Source organism: Xyrauchen texanus, chromosome 24 (assembly GCF_025860055.1).
Source record: "Xyrauchen texanus isolate HMW12.3.18 chromosome 24, RBS_HiC_50CHRs, whole genome shotgun sequence".
NCBI classification, from domain to species: Eukaryota; Metazoa; Chordata; class Actinopteri; order Cypriniformes; family Catostomidae; genus Xyrauchen; species Xyrauchen texanus.
Genome location: NC_068299.1, coordinates 10,063,908 through 10,086,261, shown reverse-complemented (window position 1 = coordinate 10,086,261; position 22,354 = coordinate 10,063,908). Strand labels below are relative to the sequence as shown.

General features: G+C 38.6%; 1 protein-coding gene across 1 annotated transcript in view; it reads right to left on the bottom strand.

Annotated features, from left to right (window-relative positions):
* Window positions 1-22,354, bottom strand: part of syne2b (spectrin repeat containing, nuclear envelope 2b) — a 129,238-nt gene that overhangs the window by 46,630 nt on the left and 60,254 nt on the right. The window contains 23 exon segments of the mRNA XM_052089472.1: window positions 641-792; window positions 925-1,243; window positions 1,509-1,641; window positions 1,805-2,025; window positions 2,154-2,285; window positions 2,503-2,673; window positions 2,855-3,055; window positions 4,356-4,475; window positions 5,033-5,134; window positions 8,912-9,118; window positions 9,230-9,367; window positions 9,520-9,633; window positions 9,906-10,047; window positions 10,133-10,236; window positions 10,649-10,768; window positions 11,027-11,103; window positions 15,403-15,664; window positions 15,857-15,869; window positions 20,001-20,158; window positions 20,310-20,381; window positions 21,552-21,719; window positions 21,937-22,077; window positions 22,159-22,275. Coding sequence (XP_051945432.1) covers window positions 641-792; window positions 925-1,243; window positions 1,509-1,641; window positions 1,805-2,025; window positions 2,154-2,285; window positions 2,503-2,673; window positions 2,855-3,055; window positions 4,356-4,475; window positions 5,033-5,134; window positions 8,912-9,118; window positions 9,230-9,367; window positions 9,520-9,633; window positions 9,906-10,047; window positions 10,133-10,236; window positions 10,649-10,768; window positions 11,027-11,103; window positions 15,403-15,664; window positions 15,857-15,869; window positions 20,001-20,158; window positions 20,310-20,381; window positions 21,552-21,719; window positions 21,937-22,077; window positions 22,159-22,275 — 3,384 coding nt within the window.

The window sequence follows — 22,354 nt, the reverse complement described above, 5'->3', positions numbered from 1 at the left end:
ATCAAACAACTGACAGGTTGTTAAAGCTAAGGTGTGCAATCTTTTCCAGAATTTGTATGTTTTACTGGTTTAAAGTCTGATAGCAATCAATAATTTAAGTGGTCTAAATGTAAAAAAAATAATAATAATAATATATATCTACATATCTTCTGTGGAAGGGACAAGACTAAAAATTGATCGACCAATCATTGAATTCGGTACAAATGTAATTATAGGATGTCCTTCCTGTCTGTCAATCTATATTTGCATACCGCCACGCAACTTGCTCACGCAGACAATCACACGTCATCAGCGTGGACTCCTTGACACTGTGCAGAGTGAGTGCGAGAATCACGTTAGTTATTATTATAATGTTTAACCTGTGAATGAGACATGAGGTAATCTGGAACCATTGTGATCGATACCGCCAACATGTCTCTCCTTCTGGCACATAGACTCTGTTCTGTGTATGTGTGTGTGTGTTCATGTGTGATAGAGGAGGTGTGGTTTGGAGACATCTCTGGAGTGAGGGCGACCTTCATAGCTAGCTTGCTAACTGCTAGCCTCTCTGGATTACACACCCTGGCTTTTAACTAATTAAACTCTATTAATATATTACATTGGAAATGCATGTAGATGTCCAGTTTAATCCTCAATATACCTGATGCAGTTTCTGTTGGATGGCAGATATGTGTGTCTGTATCTCCATCCAGACCTGCTCCACATGAGATAACTGGGACTGGAGAGACAGAACCATTTCCTGCTTTACAGACAAACCCAGAACTGATGAGGCTTGTTTCTCAGAGGTAGTGTCTTCATTTGTGATGTTTTCTAATGGCAAAACTTCATTGGCTGTAGAGATCTCCATAGATCTAATGCCATCTGCTACATGTCCTTGATCAGGACCACATTTGGCAATATTTGTGTCAGATCTTTTCATGGTACAAAGAGATTCCTCTGAAGAAGTGTTTTGAAAAGGAGACAAATTGGTTTCTGAAGTATCCTCAGCAGATGGTGGAAAGATGACATCTAAAGGTGAGTAGTTTTCATAGTTGTTTTCCAGGACAACAGAGGTGAGGATGCTGGTTTCACTTGGTTGTAGATTTTCAGAGGACGCTGTGGATGTTCTTAGAGCAGTTATGGTTCTGCTGATGTTCTGCATCTCATTGTTCTGCTCTCTCTCACTGAGCAACATGATCAAAGATCCAGAACTGATCACTGATGCCTTTAGGGCAGATTTCACCTCTAGCTCCTTAATAAACTCCTGTACGTATAAAGGAAAGTAAACATTGCTGATGCTATTAATACGTTTTTTTGCTATTAAAACACCTTTTGCAGTTCACATAAATAGTGGTGTGACAAATGGACACCATGTTTTAAACAAAACTGCATGCATAATAAATGTATAAAAACAGAAAATGTTGCTTACAATAGTTTTAGATGGAGTATAGCTTGGCACACTGAAACATTTCACTATGTTTAAAATCACTGAAAATAAAATTATTGATTAGAATCACTGGTTGACTGACTGTGAAGTGGTGGAAGTGGTAGTGGGCATGGTCTGTTTCCTGTTCAGCTGAGATCGTGTGATCTCTCCAGGTGAGAAGGCGTTCTTTGGCTCCACCCATCCACTCAATCAGAGCCACAGAATCACTTCGGTACCTAAACATTAAGTGCAGCAGTGATTTTTATATCTACTCTGTCCATTTCTATCCCTTAGTCCTTCTACCCCTCTCTCTTATTAAACATACTGTAGTATTATTAAGTTAGTATAACATGAGGGTAAATTTAAAGATTTTACAGTCTCACATCATATATTTTTTACCTATTCCAAAGTTTCTTCAGTTGTTGGGTGGAGTCAAGTCCCTGCTCCACCTTTCTCTGAAGTGCAGCCAATCTCTCCTCCAGCTTTGGTGTAGACATGCCCATTAAACTATATATAGGGATGCCCACTTCACTAATACAAATCTGCTCCTGCTGTCTGCGGCCCTCATCCAGAACCAGACTGATCCGAGATCTGTTCTCCTCCAGAACTGTCTGCACACTCTATTACAAACCAAAGAGACAATAGAGGAATTCAGGGACTTAATATCCCTGCATTCTGGTTTTAAGATACCGGTATACTGTATATGTGGGTCAGTATACTGAATAGAGATGTACGTTTTAATTGTCACCTGATAGATATAAATATTCTCTCTGAGCTGTGCCTCGGATTGGTCCCACAGAAGCATTAAGGGAAGTTGACCTTCTAGCCTCTGCAGCAGAGTTTGTAACCACAACTGGTTTTCTTGCCATTCAGTTAAAACCTGAAATACACCAATGTGCTTAACAAGGACATAGGAGTTTAACTCAAATGTTTTAAATGCTTCTGTTGGTCATTCATTTATCATCAGTTTTTCTGTCACCTGTCCATCTGCCCATCCATTGGTTCATCCAGCTATCATCCACTCTTTCATTAAATAATCTATATCCATCCATCCATCCATCCATCTATCCACCCATCCATAAATCCATCTATTTTACCTGCAGGGCAGACTGAAGTACTGTCCCTATAGCCTGAGCCTGCTGCTCTACACTTGACGCTTTACGTTCTAGCTCAGACACTGCAGACTCCCACCCAGAGGGTCTGTCTGGCATCCGCACACTCAGTTGCTGCAGTCTCCGCAGGTGGGTGCCCAAAGACAGGAAAAATTTCTGTGTAGATTCACAAGGTGACATACATGATGGCCTGAATGAATGGCCTGCTCTGCCTAAAACTGTAATGATGCTGTAGACTGTGTGTTTTATACACAAAGCATAGCATGTTTGTTTTTTCATTTTTTTTGGAGCTTTTGCATAGCTGATGAACTTGTTTGTAGGTATGTAGTAAGTTTACCTTGTGTGTGTTGAGTTGTGTCTGTATTTGTGCTGGATGTTTGAGCTCCAGCTGAGAGGTGCAGGTGAGTTTCTCTCTGCCCAGATCCAGCAGTATCTGTAGACCCTTCAGTATCCTCTCACTCATTTGCTGCTGATCTAAACTCCACTGCACAGCTCCAAAGTGCTGCTCTAAATCACTCCACACACTGTCCAATACTGCCTAAAGAGAATGGACATTATTGTATATTAAACACACCCTTGATACTAAATCCATGGCTCTTTAATGACACTATTGCAGTCTCACATTTTCCCCTAAAAAAAAAAAAGAAACTATAAAAAAAAACAATAATAATTAAAGTGGTGGGGTGAGCAAGAGACAGACATAGTGGGTGTGGTGTCAGGCCTCAGAGAGGCTTTTATTTTAAATAATAATGAACATCAAATTCAGCCTGGCTGAGGTCAGAGGTACTGAGGCAATGGCAATGATAACGAGAGGGAGTGGCCACACTATGCCTGTGTCTCGTTTGGACATTTCCGTTGAAGCAAAGAATTGTGGGTTGTGAGTGCCCACAAAGATACACCTCATGCATCCTCCGAATTCCTGTGAAAGAAGGTCACATTCGAAGGCTGCAATTCAAAGTGTCCTACTCACTTTTCTGAAACAAGACAGCCTCGATGACGTATGGGGCCGACAAATGCGACCTCCGGAGGACACAGCCTTCCAAACGAGACACAGCCTATATCATGCCTCTACTTTGAGTGCTGACCACCCAGTCAGAATTAACCTTAAATAAAAACCTTAGGCTATGTTTCAGCCTAAAGATTAAAAAGGTTCCACTTCCTAACCTTACCCTAAAAGAAAACTGTTTTATTTTTAAACTAAAAAACAAAACACGTACTCTTAATTACCAAAGTTCAGCCATGAAACTATGTGGAGCAGGCTGATAGGTTCTTTGAACTTGTTATCTGTTAACTAATTGGCTCGCTCACATGTGACATGTTAAGGCAATGGGGCGCATGGTGTAAGATGATTTTCCTTTGACAAGTAATTGGGAAGCCAATCAACTTACACATCTTTTTCTGTCTAAAATTGCTTAGTTTTGCTGATAAGCCATTTTCACTGCAACACGCTGCAAGATTTTCTCTGAAACCTACCTCCAACCCAGCTCCACTTGTCTAGATCTGCTACATGGGGATCATTTGTGCTGCATGTCCTACATGCTTGATGAAGCATGTTGTGCATTTTATCTAATTGTGCAGCAGCAGCACAACATGCCCACGTGCTGAACTCAGTATTTCTGTGTATTGTCTAGCAGTAACAAGACTCAGTACTTGCTCTATTACAGCAGCAGTGCAGCAGATCTAGTTCACCAAGATCTCAACATGTCATACACACATTTAACATGCTAACACTTTCAGAGAGATGTCATGGCTGAACTTTATTTATAAATCATTATTAAATTATATTACATTTCTGCTCAAGCAATAGATATGTACATATCTTGTACACACACTTATACCTCCATAGTGCTGATCTCCTGTGAGAAGGATGAGGGTTGACTCTTACTCTCAGTCTCCTTTCTGAGTTCTGTCAGCTCTCTCTGGCTCTGCTCCACTTCCTGTTTCCTCCTCGTAATATCCTGCACATGGATGCACAGGTAAAGCAAAAGCTTAAATGCCAACTTAACTTGACTTCATCATGAACAAATCATGATCTTGTGAACTTAAGGATTTTAAAGTTCTGTGTGAACTAATATTCACAATGCAATATTTGTCTACTCATCCACCTAGTCCACTCAGACATTTGTTAAAAAGACAGGTCAAAACTGCAAAAAATTGTTAATTCAGAAATCTTGATAGTTGTGATGTCACAACCACACACGTTATTACATTAACATACAGTATGACCACCAACGTTATCATATTAACACCTGTTTATTTTTCAGCAACTTGGCTAGCCTGAAGAATGACATTGTGAACTACACCGGTACACACAGGTTAGCCAATCATAATTCAGGTCATTAATATAAAAATCTTAAAAGTACAGTAGCAAAATCAGCCTGAACATTTTCCAGGTGCTGTGCTATTGTTGTTGTACTCGATAATTCCCGAGAAACATTTAAAACTCAATTTATTCACTTCAAGCACTGATCCCAAGGTGTTACCCATGGTGTAATTCATAGGTGCATGTGCTCACCTGTAGCTGTGTGTGAAGGTCATGGTGGGTTTCTCCGTTAGTTGTTGGGTAAAGGGGTGATGTGTTAGTTAGTACCTTGTCCTTCAGGTCTTTCACTCTTCTCTGCAGGGTTTAACATACACAAGGAAAGGTTACAATTATGTCACACTGGTCAAAAATATAGGATACATTTTGTTTTTATGTGAAAAATCTTTCTCCTATCCCAGCTTAAAATGCAGGGACAAGCCAACTGTAAGTATGTCATTTGTACGTTGATTTCAGCTAAAATCGTAAAACATGATATTGGCTCAACAAACAATGATGTGAGATTGGGTGGGACTCTCTGTTTTGTAGACCAATGGTAGACAATGTTTGGGTTTTGGGTGGTGCAAAAATGACACACGTCAGCATTATGAAAGGCATTTAACAGGACTGAATTCAAACAACAAAAATGAAATTTACAGAGAATTGATGGTTTTAACATTGCAAAATGAATTATATAATCATATCAAATAGAACATAATCATGGGAACAAACATGGGAACGTTATGTTTGACAATCTGATTACTGCTATTTCATAAACAAGAGTGAGTATTCATGATTATGAGGGTAATTACGAGGGTTATGAGGGTGAGAACTATGTGGGTTTAGATTGTAAAAACCTGCCAACATCCAACTGCTGACATATAACACTTAAGTGTAAACACATAAGCATTAGTTTTCTGAGCTATTTAGTGTTTACGTGTGTTGGTATGGTTTGCCTGTATGCAGTTAAATGTGAATCTGGCTGAGTACTTGTGTAACAGCAAAAACAGCTGAATTTAGTACGTATGGATTTTGTGTAGTATATCAAAAACTGTTTAAAATGGACCAGTCACAATGGGCACATTCTTGTATTAAAAAACAGCTAAACGCAGCGCACACAAATGGAACATGTGATTGAGCTTTGTGTCATGATCCTTCTCTGTCTGCCCTTCTGTCTTTGTCAGTTTTTCATCTGTGTGAGTTTGTTTTATGTATGAGCACATGGCTTAGGTTTATGTTTGCCATGTGCTCTCCCAACTCCGCCCCCTCGTCCCCTCTGGCCTCACCCCTAGATTAGTCCTCGTTATATTAATTATATTCAACTGTTTCCTCTTGTGCCTTGTCAGATCTTTTCATTCCCATGTCTCCTGACCTGCATTTGTATGTTTCGTCTCTCTCTGGTTTGTTATCTTGTTTACCAGTTTGTTATTGTGTTTAGTTCTTTTTGTGTTCTTACCGGTTTTCTCCCTCGTGAGATAGCGACTTCTATCTCCGTCAGGGGAACCAGTCGGTGAGGGAGTATGCTGTTGAATTTTTAGCAATGGCCTCTGGATTGGGCTTCAACCAGGAGTGCCTCATTGATCTCTTTTGTGGCAGGCCTGGTTGAGCCCATCAAATCCTGTATTCCTGTTGGGGGTGAAGAGGGGAGTCCTAACAAGACCATAAAATTGGCTTTAAAGTGGAATTACTTTATCTCAGCCTGTGACTCAAAGGGCTCTCTCTCTCTTCATCCCAGTCCGAGGACAGCAACGCATCCTCACCAACGGTGGGTGCTGCAGCCCCTCTTCCATCACTTGTAGGAGGAAGAGACAGAGATCCACACCTGAGGGCATGGCTGCCTGGCAAGCGGCGGCTGCCGTTCCAACTGCAGTGCTTCCAAACTCCAGATGAGCCCGTTCCCCAGTCTCTGCCAGCACTCCCGGCCACAGATGCTGTTCCCCAGTCACTGTCCAGTTCCCTCAGGCCGTTGACGAGCCTGTCCAGTTCCCTGTAGTCCTTGAGCCTGTCCAGTTCCTTGAGGCTGTAGATGAGCTTGTCCAGTTCCAAGAGATACCAGCCACCAGTCTGTTGCTCAAACCAGTAACCAGCAACTATCAGATCCCAGCTGCAAGTCTGTTGCTCAGCCTAGTATCCAGAACTCCTCATAATACCAGCCAACAGTCTGTTGCTCATCCCAGTAATCGCACCTGTCAGACACCAGCTACCAGTCTATTGTTCAGTCCCCAGTGGGTGCCACTCATTCAGTCCTGTCCCCAGCGGTCCTTGACCAGTCTGAGTCCTGGCCCCAACAACTACTGATGAGTCTGCCCAGTCCCCTCTTGCCATCAATGCCTGGTCTGTCCAGTCCTCTAGGGCCCCTGCCCAGTCTGTCCAGTCCTTTTGTGCTCCCAGCTCAGTCTGACCTGTTCTGTGCCACCTCTGCCCAGTAGCCACCACCGACCCCATCTGTCCAGTGGTCGACGATTTTATTGTGCTGAACTCCACTGCTTGGCCCTGACCTCCCTGTCCATCCAGGTCTCCGGGTTCTCCTCCGGATCCGTCCTGGCCTCCCTGTCCATCCAAGACACTGGGTCCTTTTCCGAATCTGCCATGGCCTTCTGGTCCACCTACAACCTGGCACATTTTGCTGTCACAAGTTCAATGTTTGCCATGTGCACTCCAAATTCCACCCCCTTGTTCACTCGGGCATCACCCCTAGTTTAGTCCTCGTTGTGTTTTCTCTAGTGCCATGTCTGTGTATATATCGTGTTCCCCTTTCCTCTTGTGTTTGTCAGATCGTTTAATTCCCATGTCTGGTGGCCTGTGTTCGTATGTTTCTCCAATGTCTGGTTTGTTATCTTTAGTTCTTTTGGTGTTCTTACCAGTTTTCTCCCTAGTGAGAGGGTCGTGTTTCCTGTTTGGGTTTTGTTTAATAAAATCATTTATTTGACTCATTCCTGTGTTGGGTCCTGCTTGCGTACCGTGACACATGGACTGAATTCTGATAAGAGCAATGCATTGGTCCTAGTCCTTTTGGACCTATGTGCAGCCTAAAACACTGTAGATCACAGTACTCTGCTTAACAGAGTTGAGAACCTCATAGGCTTCTCAGGCACTGTCTTAAATTGGCTGACTGTACCTCTATGTAACATGACATACTATATGGTGTTCCACAAGGTTTAATTCTTAGACCACTTTTATTTTCATTTTGTATGCTGCTGTTGGGTAACATAATTCTTGAACATGAGTTAAACTACCATTTTTATGCCAACAACACTGTATTGTATATCTCTGTAGTGCCAAATGCCATAGAAGCATTAAAAAGATTGTCTAAATGTTTGTCCAATGTCCTATTATGGCTGAACACAAATGTGTACTAGGTGAAGAACCTAGATGTCATTCTAGATTGTGATCTAAATTTTAAATCTCACATAAACCATTACTAAGATCTGTTTTTATCATAGAAATATGCCATGAATTCAACCATTTATTTAACCTGATGTGAAAAAATATGCATGCTTTTATTTTTTTCTCTCATCAACTATTGTAATGCACTTTATACTGGTATACCTATGAGTTGTATAGATAGAACTGGTGCAGAGTGCTTACAAGATCCAGGAGGAGAGACTTGAGATCAGTTCTTAAAAGTGTAATTATTTTTTACATTTATGCATTTTGGCAGACGCTTTTTTATCCAAAGCGACTTACAGTGCACTTATTACAGGGACAATCCCCCCGGAGCAACCTGGAGTTAAGTGACCTGTTCAATGACACAATGGTGGTGGCCATGGGGATCGAACCAGCGACCTTCTGATTACCAGTTATGTGCTTTAGCCCACTACGCCACCACCACTTTTAAATTGACAGCATCTTAAAAAACGTTTATGGAGACGCACAACACAAGACAGCACTGCCAAGAGACTTCCATCTGATGCATTTGTACATAGAACAATTACGAAAGAGTGCAGAAGAAATGCAAGAACATGTCCTGCATGAAATGCCGTTTACTGTGTAGTTTAGTCTATTAACTGCTAGAGACAGTTTAACTGACTGCACATCTATCTATAACTGAGTTAATGTTGGTAATAATAAGTGAATAGAAGATAGAAATCTGACCTGCAGCCGAGTTGTGTGTTTTATTCGGTCCTTTAGCTGCTCCTGTTTCTCAGTGAGAGTCTTTTGAACATCACACACACGCTGTATCATTAGATCCAGGCAAACAGAGGTCTCTGATACCAATGATCCCGAACCTAACAACTTTATGACCTCTGACCACTGGGAGGTCAACATGGCACCCAAAGACGTAAACTCTGCAGATAGAGTCTTTCAACCACACAGAGAAGAACATAGTGATGAATAGAATAGAGGAATGACCAGACAGACAAGATGAATGGAGGGCTAAATGGATGGAGACACATATGGATGGGTGTAAACCTGTAACTGCTGCAGCTGGTTTTGTATGTCCATGTGTGAGATTGCTGGCTGAAACAGGAGTGTATGTGTAACAGAGCTGAGTGTGAGATCCACCCCACTCAACATCTCAAACAGACCTTCATCCAGATACTGATGATCCTGCTAAGAAAGAAAGATAGAAAGGTATAATTCTGCTTAGGACCAAATCAATACTGAATGTTTTCTGTGTGTGTGTGTATATCATACTATCTGGTACATCATTATGTGGTATGGTGTGTGTGTGTGTGTGTGTGTGTGTGTTTGATTGACACCTGCGTAACTGCAGAGTGTTCCAGTTCTTTGACCTGTGTGATGTTTGATTGAATCTCCTGCAGACAGACATAAACAGCAGATCCACTCCACAAACATACAGATGGAGAGAGAATCTGCTTGCACACAGACAGAACACAAAGAAATTACATTACAGTACATTCTAGTGACTCATAAATGATCAAACAAGCAGACTGTTTAAAATCATTTGGATTTCACAAGGCATTATATTTCAAATATTCATAATATTCAGGGATTAATGTGTAAATAACACAGATTACAAACTGAAATTCACAAAAAACAATTAGATTCATTAAAAAATGATAGATTCGGGTTGTTTAATGTCAAGATTGATAGGTTTGATCTCTAAACCAGGTTTAGTTCAGACCTCAGGTGGATCCTTATCTTTGTCTCCATCCTGGTCTGACTCTGCTGTCTTGGTCAATCTGCTTCGAAGGTGTGTCCACTTGCTGTGGGCCGCTAACTCTAACTCCTGTCTCTTGTCTTCATTCTTTTCCACTACCGAGGGGCTGCAGGCAGACAATCAGTGTTATATGCACGTGTATATATACATGAATTGTACATTTATGAGTGTTGTTGTGTGTATTTAGAAACCATGTCTGTTCCTCTATGCTCTGGCTGTGTGCTTGGGCTCTGCTGCCTTGAATTGCAATGGCTTTAGTTAAATCCCTCTGTTCATTCAAACCATGCTCCAATTCCTGAAAGAAACATAGAAAGAAAGAAAGAAAGAAAGAAAGAAAGAAAGAAAGAAAGAAAGAAAGAGAGAGAGATCTGGGCTTAATATTAAGTATGTGAGTCTGTTTGGGGTCAGATGACGGAAGTGTGGTCAGTACTGAATTGTCACAAACATATTGTAGATATGTACATACTCAATATTTTCATTGCTGCCATCACCAAATAATTATACATGGTTTTTGAAGCAGAATGTTTTTTATTTTATGTGTTAATATATATATATATATATACTATATTAACACATTAAAATAAAAATACATTTCTAACACAAAAACATTCTGCTACAAATAACATGTATAATGTTTGGTGATGGCAGCAATGAAAATGTTGGCAGGACATAAGCCAGTAAAAAAAAAAAATTAATATGTGTTTTACCCTCTGTTGTTGAAGACTGCGTTGTCTGAACAGTTTGCCTCTGGATGAACTCATCATCTCCTGCACACTTCTGCTGTGCTTTAACCTGGCATGCAGGGGGTGCTCTTTCTCAACATGCACCTGCAGGGAGAGAGAGTAATTTAACACCTCAGACGGCATTTTCTAAACTCAAAACCAGGCACTTTGCAGCCTCTCGCTCATAAAACTTGAATACCTCAGAAACGGAAAATGTAAAAATCAGCTGCATTTGAATGCTAATGATCACCTACTGTCATCGCATGCAATCGGTTCAAAAGGTTCCTCACAACATCTAGATTACACTGTCCCCACCTCTAAAACAGCCTACAGAAACACCTCACTGGATGTGTGTGTCTGTACCCGATCTTTGGTGTGTTTCTTTCGCAGATGTAATTGTACAGTCACTAGTCGTTTTAAGTGAATCAGTCTCAGCGTTGCTCCTGTTCTTTCACACAGGAAGACTGGAGAACTTCTGCTCAATTGCCACGACAATCATTTACACAAATACAAATTAAGACACACCCAAACTAATATTCCATTTCATTCTACAGGGTTGCCGCCCATTGACCAATTGAAATTCCATGACTTTTTCAGTCATTTATGATTACTAGAAGCAGAATTTTAAAAACTATTTTGATTCAGACCTATTCATTATTAAATTATTCAGACTAATTTTTGAACTTTTTATCTGTTTAAAAGAAGATTCGCTTACAAATCGGACATCACTATGGAGAATTATGTTCACAATACAGAAAATGTAATAATTCAAAATAAAGTTGCAGTTTTATTGATAAACATTAGTTATAGATCTATATATAGTTTACACTCATATTGTGTATGTCTTGTGTCTACACTTTTGAAAAAGTATTTTAATGTAAAAAAAAGTGGCCACATTAACTTCCATTGTAATTGCCTCAGTGTAAGTTTTTTCTTTTTTATATATAGAAAAGGAGCAACAAATGAAAATAAGTTTCTGTGATAATCAACATAATACCACAAACGCTGTAGACTGAGCTTGACTTTTATTGAACCCGGAGCATTCCTTTAAGGATATTGGATATATTTAGCATAATTCACATTTGCATATTTAATGCACAAATTTAGACATTTGTGTAAATCGTACTTGATATTACTGAATTAGAGAGGGGATACAGAGAAGGGCTGAGAGGCAGGTAACAGGTGTTTAATGCTTCATTTTACACAATACTCCACCAGGAAAAACAAACTAAGATGAAAAAAAAATCTCATTAATAATCCAACAATTTAAATTGTGTAAAGAATATTATAGATATAATAACATGCGGTTTGTATGGCAGTTAAACAGTTGAAACACTGTGTTGGAGCCCAACTAGATTACACACGCACGCACGCACGGACACAAGCAAGCAAACAAAAAAACTAAGGTAAAAGGTACATTTTAACCTGATCTAAAATTTCTTCAAAATCGTTTTTTTTATTTATTTTTTTTATTTTTATGGAAAAGCACACATCACTTAAATAATGTCCTATTAAAACCTGTCTCTGTGACACCCATAGACTCTATAAGTAGCATAAAAAAATCTGAAGACTTTCATTTGAGCATTCAGGTTTGCTGTCTTTGGAGGGTGGAGTTAGGAGAGTTAGTGCGGTCTAATTAAAGTGTGGCCATATCTGGCGGAAGTTGAAGAAACGGCAAACATTGTTTACTACAATAAACATAAGCAGTAATATCAGCACTAACTGCAATAATAAGAAATATGCATACAACACAATGAGAATGAACATTTATTGCCAAACTAATGAAATCACAAAACACAAAAATCAAACATCCTTATACCCTGTAGGCTTTAGCTCACTTAAAAAAAAATAAGTTTGAAAAGTATTGCATCATATTTTGACAGACAGAGTGTTATCTATTACCCCGTAAAATCTCACTTCAGATATGTTTAATCTGAGTTGAAGTGAACTTTCATTAAGCCTGAAATAATATCTGCACTGAGAAAAGCCACAGGAAGGAAAGGTTTTCTTTAGAAAAGAGAAGAATGCATTGATGTATGAGTGTGAGTACTCAGAAATGCACATACATGTCATATATAAGTGTGTCTCTTTGTGCAAAGAGATAGAAAGTAAATAAAAAGGTCACATGTTCACTCCATTCCAAAGGTAAATAACAGACTCATATTAACTCATTTCTATTTAACTTTCCGCTTTCCAATGCTTCTATGTACTGCAGTGATTCAACTCTAAGATGAAAGCAAAAGTAATCATAGTCGCAAGCAGCAACTACGGTACCAAGCACTAAATTACAACTATTGCACCACATTAAGCACAACACAAAGAACACAAAGACTGCATACTAAGCAAACATGATTTTGCAATTTGTCCCAGGGCTAGATCGAACCGGACAGTACCTTTCCATTCTAAGTTACTGTCCACTATCCACTGCACCACATTGCACAGCTGCCAAAGGGACATACTTAGCATGAGTCAGCACAGCAGTTGCTTCAGTCAACTTTGTATTAGTGTAACTTTTCAACAAAGATGAAAATCTAAATTCTGTTCAGTTATTTCTGTACTGCTCGGTCTGAAGATCACCTGAGAATTTTTTTTGTGAACTAGAGTTTTAATATAAGGGCAACATTACCACAGGGGAGTAATCAGAGGAAGCAAGAATTTTCTTTGTAGACCAAACAGTTAAAAAGATATATGCAACAGTATTGTGAATGTTAACTGGTGGTGGTGCTATGGAGTTTGGCCTAGAGACTCCAATCTTGGTTAATGGCCAGTTCATACCCATCCCTATCAATGTGCCAAATATAATAATTTTCATATGTACAATTCATTGCTGCCTTAAACTTCCATTAGAGGGAAAAAGGAATACAAATAATAAAAATACCAGTTAAAAGCAGCAGTGATTTGGGAGTGCCATGCAACCTTTCAGGAAGCACAATACAAAGAGCTCAAGTTCTATAGATATTTAACTGTAAGACTTTCCTAGGTGGGGATCAAATCCCCCAACCAATATATTTCTTATGATTTTGTTTACATCCAGGTAGCTCCTGAAATTAAACTAATTAAATCCATGTTTAAACAGGACTGTTTTTCAGCTGGTCAGTGCATCTGTATGCCACAACTATTGTAAACAAACATCACATTTTCAGTCTAAACAAATGGCTAATATGGTACATTCTGTTGAAATACCTGTATATTTGAACAATGTGACAATCATCAACAGAAGTGTCTATTTCCAATGTTTCATAAGATCTGTGATTACTGTCATCTGAAAAACACTTTGATCTCTGAGCAGTACAATAAATCACAGCTGTAAAACTCTCAAATGAAGGAGCAGGTCACAGAGAAAGAACAAACCAGATTATATAGGAGAGAACTGATTTCTACAGAAATTGCTAATGATTTTAGGAACTTTTAAAGTATTGAACAGTGACAGTCTGGTCTTTTCTCCACAAAAAGAAAATATAGAAGACACTTCAACTGACAAAATTGCCTAAAATCTTAAATTGACAAACTGGCAGTGAACAAAGTGATTTTCAATTGTTCCGGAGTAAAGTTTTTAGTTTTAAATGCTGGTAACTTGCTATAATGGGTTAATTTCGTTTTGATAATTTTGTCATGAAACTAAATGCAAAAGGGTTTATCACAATAATTGTTTGGAACTAAACCATGTGAAACAGGAAACTGTTGCATCACACATTTATTTGCTTAATTGCCCATTGTCGGTGTCACATTCGGTAAATGAAGACCTTTTTAACAACTATGCATAATTACTATACAGTAAATGCATGGCTTATCCAGATACAATGGAAACAATATTAGAGAGTTGTTTCCAAGTCTTCATTGCATTATTGTTAGTTATGATGAATTAATACAGATTTGATGCTGTCGGGTTTTGACTGAGAAGCAAATCTGTAATTAAAATGATACTTAACTGTTAATTAACTGCATGTTTATTATGATTTCTATGCTGATAAATGCACCACCCAACAAAAAAAAAAAAAAATATTGCTTATTTTCACTTATTTTGGTGAGGCAAGTGGCTTATTTTGGGCTTGTTTTTCCTGACCAGGTTGCTTATTTCTCTTGCGAGATCTGGCAACACGGCAACTGGTATTTCACCCACCCCTTACTGCTGTGTACTGTCCCTTTAAAAAGAACGTTATTAACTGTTCTTTTATTTTGTTCTAACCGGTTACCATTTAGAAAGGAGGCTGCAGAACCTCTGGACCGAAACAAAAAAATGCTGTTTTTACTCAGAACGGCCAGAGCCAAAAAAATCGAACAGGTTTAATGAGATCAACTCATCTCCTATCCAACACCAGCAGCAGTTGGATAAACAGTACTGTGCAAAAGCTTTAGGCATTTCAGTAGTTCATATGTTGATGTAATCCGTGAATAGAGGTAGAGGTAAAGGTAAATGGATTTGGTTTGCTGTCCATAATAGAGGGCTCGAGCTCGAGACTCGACCCGAATCTCAACAGATTTCCTGCTGTCCTGGTTTTAAGTCTCTCATATCACTATGCTATCTTTATATATGGAAATGTATTAATAATATGTATTAATTATCATATATTCCATTAATTTATTTGATAATTAGCTGTGTAATAAGCAGAAAAATGAACAGTCAGCAGATCATTATTGAAAAAGGCCCGCATTCATTGTGATACAGCCCTGACACTCTATCATGGTTTATTTTGTGATAATGACCAGCTGACTGTACGTACACAAAATACTAAGTACACAACTTCAAGCTGGTATATTTCCTTTGACCTTTGAACTGCAGGTAGGTGTGTGTGTGTGTTTGTTTGCAGTCACCTGGCAGGTCTGAAGTTGTTGTTCAATGCTGTGCTGCATGGCTGCGTCCTGCAGTGGCTGTCTCGACCCCTCCTGGCTGACCTGTGCTCTCTCCAGACACACCTCCAGGTGCTCAGCCCTCTCAAAGCAGGCATGGAGCAGCCTGTCACTGGACAACCATCCACCCAAGACCCTGGTTTCACCTTCGGCCTGAACGGTCATACACAACAGCAGTTTAACAGACCCACAGACAGCCAGAGGAACAAAAAGAGAGAGAATGATATCAAGTATTACGAGGCAGGGGAAGGGCATGTAATAGAGACAGATGGGTAAAGGTAAAGAGAGAGAGAGAGAGAGAGAGAGAGAGAGAGAGAGAGAGAGAGATAGAGAGAGAGAACATACCTGCTCTGGCTGACTGTTGCAGAAACACACAGTAAGTTCACAAAACACAAAATGTCACACACTGGGTGTGTCCACTGACCCACGGAGAACCACACATTTCACATTCTCTCACAGATCTCTCATCTCTTTCCCTTCCTGTCTCTCTTTCACACAAGTTTAAGTCTTTTGTTTGTGTCTTTCTCAGTCCCCCTGGCTCTGTCTTCCTTTCAATAAACAATCTCAGTTTTCATACTGGTCAATTTTCATGTGGCTTCTCGTTCTCTCTCTCTCTCTCTCTCTGTTTCCCTGGTTTACTTCACCAACCTGCGGCTACAACTACTTCCTGGAATGTTGTCACGCTTTCAAGGGCAGCTTGTGTGACAGGGAACTCTCTAACACACGTTTACTTTTCTATCAAATCCAATAAAATTCTATTGTTTTATATTAAAGTGTAGAATTACTATATAAAATCAAAGAAACCATTTTTTGGTTTTATTTACCAATCTACTGTCCTAGTGAAGACATCCCTAAATATTGCCAAATGGGAGATTTTTTCAAATTTAGGTCACTTTTTGGGACATTTTTGTTACAGTACAGTACACGCAAACACACACATATACTAGATAAAGGCTGAAAATAAATAAAGAAAGGAAAGCTGTACATTTGCCTTGAACTGACGCAACTGGCCCAGATGCATACTGTAAAATACTGGTGTCACTGATATGTGTTCATTCAATTCATGGAATTGCCTTTTGTCTTCCACATATGAATTTTAAAGGGGTCAGATCACAAGGAATCCGATTTTCATTGATATTTATAGATTGATATTTACTATAAAACATACCGTAACTGTCAGGACTTATAAACGTTAAGTGGTAGTTGTGGCAAAGGGTGTTCATGATTGTGTGTAGCACCTATATTTCTGAAGAATTGCAACATTAGGAAATAGTGGACAAACTTTACATTTGTGCTGTTGTGTACACTTAAAGTTTGGATTGTTTTGTGAGCTAGTCGAGTTCACCTGCAAACCTGCAACTTGCGAGCAGCAAAGTGCTGTTGCTCATTTCATATGCAAAAAAGTGTTAAAATAAAAGTAATGGGGGCATTCACAGGGAACACGTCCTTGCAGGGCAGCTCTAAGATGTAAGGTGGGCCATTTGACCCGCCGGGTTTGCTGAACAGTTGGAGGGGTTAGTGTAGGTGTAATTCTCAAGGTGGGCCAAGTTCATGATTGGGTGGGCCAGGCACACCAAGGCCCCCTTGAGGAGCTGGGCCTGCATCCTTGGACTAAAAGAAGCTAAACACAGCGCTTTGAATAGAGTAGGGATGTCCCTAAAATACGACATATCACTACTGTATATATACTGTATTATGTAATATTCACTGTAATACTATTATTACTCATGCAATTACTACTTGTACTACTAATAATAATCCAACAATAATTGCATAATATTAAAGGAATATCTCAAATAAGTCAGCAGATCTGTTGTTTAGTACTTTATTTGACAAAAATAACTCCAATGTTGTATTTTAGATTTTGCTGTGATAAAAGTACTTTGTGTCATAAAAAATACTGTAGTGTTGTGTTGAAAATATTTGTTTTAAATTTTCATTTGATTAAAGTTTCAATTAATTGCATTTAGTACATTTAGACACCCTTTAATTATCAAATTGAATTAAACTGTTTTTGAACAGAATTAAATAGGAAATATGAAATTTGTGAAAACAATTAAACAGATTTCAAATGTTAACATGCAGAGGTGCTTCTGTTCATGAAAAAGAACCTGGCCCATACATTTGCAAAAGAATCCCTATTGATAGACAGCGTTCACATATTGGTTATTATTATGTTGGGGTTTTTCTGTGAAATTTTTTGACAATGTGAGAACTAAAGTTGATAATGTCTTTTCAGTTAGTTTCTGAAACCAGTAAAGTCAGCAGGTCAGTTTGTGAAATTTGATAATTTGGTGACAGCTAAAAATGACTTTTTTGTCTTCTGATTATCAGTTGCTGAAACATAATAAACATAACTCAAAACATCAGTCTCACAGCATTGTATTTGAAAATGGCAAAATAGCAGAGGTCATGGAAAAAACATTTTTGATTTCATGTATATCAAACAATAAATGAAGGAGGAAAGAATGGACTGGATTCCCGTGATGAAAAAAAAAGTCAGGACCAGTTGATGAACACAAGGTACGTGTAAGAGCCAGTGGGCTACAATCAACACTAGTGTATCTGTGCATACCAAAGATTTGCTCGTGGCCATAGCCTCTGTCTTCTGGTGGAGTCTGACTGTGATTTGTGTGTCTGTATTTATGTTTATGTCCAGAGTACATGTGTGTAAATCACAAGATTGTGTGCTTCTGCTGCTCTCCTTAGTCTCTGTGTCTGATGGGATGTGTGTATGATGCACTGGTGTTTTCTCTGTGGGTTTTGTGGAGCCCAGGCAGATTCAAGGTGGTCTCTGAGCCCCCTAAATGAGTGAGTTGACAAGATGTGGATGATATTTTTGAGACCCCCACAGGTTTTGCTCAGGTCCTACCCTTCCCTTCATCAGGTGTCAAAATGTCTTCTGCCTCTATGGGTGGGGATTGAGACATATTGAGAATATTTGTTTATGTAATCTGTGAGGGTGTGTGTGTGTGTGTGTGTGTGTGTGAGAGTGTGTCACTGGTGTATGGCATCTGCCCCCCATGCACCCTGTTCCTGACACAGGCAGAGAGCGAGAGAGAGACAAGCGTTTTTGTTTGAATTTATTTTTGTTATTTTATCAGACATGAAAGGAGCAAGAGGGAGAGAATATGAACAGGTGTCTAAAAGAGCTCAGTGCATTTACATGGCACAGAAAGAAAAAAATACTAAACATAAATAACATAAATATACCATATACTTCTATTTGAATACTATTATGAGCTGGAAAAACCTTCATCTCAGAAAATAAGTCATGTTAAAATTGAATCAAAAACCGTATATCATTTGTAATACACATACACTTAGACATTACTGTGCAGAATGAGCTGCTACAGAAGCTTGCAGAAATTATGTTTACATACATTTATTTCACACCACGAAATAAAATACGTTCAAAAATCCTTTCACAGGGTCCTGTTTTAAAAAAGAATGCAAAAAACACTGGAATACAAAAAGTAAACACATGCCTTATAAAAGAGTTTATGGTATTTTTCATATGGGGCTGTTGTATTGTATTTAGTAGCAACAAGTCAATGATCAAGGACAAGTTATCATGCAATAACAACCATGAAAAATTAACAATATATGTATTAAATTAATAAGGCACTTTATATTTATAAATAAATACTTCAATATTACTGCAAAATAAATGTGCTTTGGTAGCATTTTGAACATAAGGATTCAGTTTACAGGATGCATTGCCTGTGCCTCTCTAACACATGTCTACACTGGAAGAGAGCAATGTTATATTGCGCACTTTTCTATTTGTTAGGGAAAAAGTGATTTACATAAGCAGGCCAGAGATGAGAAACATCACATTCTGGCTTTGGTGCAATGATCAGAAGTTCAATTTAATAATTAACAATAAAAGTCATAGCAATTAATTCATACATGATATTGGTAAATATTATATATATATATATATATTTTTTTTATATGTTTAATTTTTAGGTTTGTGGAAAATAAAGTGTCTGGAGTAGCTGTGTTGCATATCAAAAATAGTAATGCTGCATCCATCCACTGAAGTCGGACACACCGCATTAGGTGATTGAAGCTGATTATAATGGAAGTGATCTAGTTTTGTCATTTGCAGTGTAGGTAAAGTATAACATGTAAACATTATGATATTATTAAAAACTACAAATATTTTTTTTTAAGAATGTCCTGGCAGAATAAGAGGACATCATAAACATTTGAAAGAAAATCCAAAAGTCCAAGGAAGTTTATTACATAGCTTTTTTATTTATTTATATAAAACCGTTTACTTTATTTTTTTCCCTTGTTTAGTTCTGAAGAGATTCTCTATACACAGCACTTTACAGCGCTCCAGAACACATCTGCCATGTAAATACATTGAGAAGAAAGTTCTAACTCTAAAAATGTCTACATCTAGGTGTTGCAGAGGTGGGAATTAAGACATGGAGGATCTCTATGGAGAGAACTAGCCTACTACTAGGAGACCAGACACCTCTGCTGGCCTCTGGGAGAGGATGTGGAGATCTCAGTAACAGAGGAGGTATTGGTTACCATGTCCGCAGGAAGAAACTGGCTTTCCACTGTGGTATCTGCTTCAGAAAAAGCTTCTGACACATCTGTTTCTGAGGCAACAGATGTGTCCAGATCCACCTATGGACAAAAAAAGAAAAGAAAAGAGGAATACCAATTTGAATTAGCATTACGAGTTTAATAAAAAACAGAAATAGTTTTGGGATTTTCTGTATTCATTGTCAATTATTATGATCACATTTCTAAATTTCTGAAGAGGTTTTTTTATTACCTTTGAATCTGTTGCTTTTGGTTTGTAAAGACAATCTTCTGTAGAACCAACTGGAGCAGCAGAATCAGTTTCCTACACAATAAAAAACAGGTTTATTTATGTCATCCACAGGATAGTTCAGAGCCTTTTAGAGAGCAGGGCGGGGCTTTTATGTCTGAAATAATTTTGCGTGCTCTCACAATAAGTTTTGCATCGCCTCGCAATAGTTGTGCAATACCTTGCAATAACTGACCATGATTTTACTACAGTAACCATATTTTAACCATTATATTCATAGTGAAACCAAAGTAATATTAAAGGAAGATGATTACTATGATAATAAAAATCATAATTTGTGATTACTATAATTTTACTGCAAATACAATATGGTTACTGTAGTAAAACAATAGGAATGCAAACCACAGCAAAGGCACGTAATCATACTGTGAGAGAACGCAAAAATATTTTAGAAAAAAAAAATAAAAAATCCCACAAACTCCAAGCGGCTCAGTAGTCTTGTTCTCTCTTCCAAAATAAATACATTATTCATCACATTTGCAAATGTAAATCACACCATTTGTCAAGTACAGGAAGGATCTGAGAGATTAATAAATATGCTGCAAATACATGGAAGTAAAATGTATACTGCCCCATAGAGGACGAGCAAAGAAATGCACAATATCATGCAACCAAGAAGCAGAAACTGCTCCTTCTGGCATCAGAAAAATAAAACCAAAATCTAACAAATGAAATAACTTAAAGGAGAAGTGTGTATTTTTCAAAGTAAAAATACTGTCTCCTATCCCAGATAAATATGCAGAGACAAAGTAAGCCATTGCTAGGTAGATTCTCCTAAAAAACAATACACTGTGGCAATTTCAAAACAATGATCTGTTTGTGATGATACTGTTTGTCCAGTGGAAAATGGGGGAAAATAGTCATTATTTTGGCAGTTCTGTTTGCTGCCACTAGTGGCACAGAAATTACACACTTAACCTTTAAGAAAAACTAAAAGACTAAAGATGTGGTAAAGCAGGATCTGGAAGTGAAAGAAGCAAGGACTTAATGAGGAAGAGGAGGATGATGATAAAGGGTGAGAATCGGCATAAGACGTGTTCCAGGAAAAAAGAGATGAGTCAACTCTAAATCAACATCTTATGAACCATGTAAAGGGAAAAGAAGGAGTGAAGAAAATGAGAGTTAAGTAAGAAAAGTACAAATCAGGAGGTGCCCAGATCGAAGTCTCGGATCATTCTCAATTACCTCCATAACCACGCTGGTGGAAGTCTCAGGGTTCAGTGAGATGTTTGACCTTTCTCTTGCCTCCTCATCCTCATTTTCTATTTGATCTTCATGTTTGTTATTGTCTTCATCATCTTCCTCCCCATCTCCCAGATCCTCATAGAGCTCCTCCTCTTCATCAGACTCCTGCTGCTCCATTATGTCAGAGACAAACATACACATGCTGATCAGTAGGCACAAAAAAATCCCATGCAAATGAATTATCACAGGTCCTATTAGATTCATTGGCTATTCATATTCTCAATCTATACTATATTCACAATATAAATCTCTCATATTGTCATACCATATTGCTTAATTATTATGAAACATGCCTTTCTTTATACCAGCGTATGTGTGTGTGTACCTGTTGTTCTGAGGGGGTGCTCTTCTCAGTGATCCAGGTGAGTCTCTGCTCAGGTGTGGACTGCTCCACTGTCATCAGCGACGCTCCTGATTTCTTCAACACATCATCCTCTACGTGCACAATCTGAATCTGACCGCTCTCCTACATACACATATACATATTGTAATCAAAATGTAATAATGCCTCTAGGTAATTCAGTTCCAACATAAGCTTTTGCCTCACCTGTGCTGCTTCTTCAGAGATTGGGGGTGGAATAGAGAGGGGTGTGGCACTGATGGTTGGGGCAATAATGGACATGGCAGAGGTAGCCTGCACCTCAGCTGAGTATTCTAGAGCCAGCTGAGAGAAGATGGACACAATATTGAGACACTGCGCTTGTACATTATTTTATGTGTATCGAAATCTTTGAGAGAGTCTA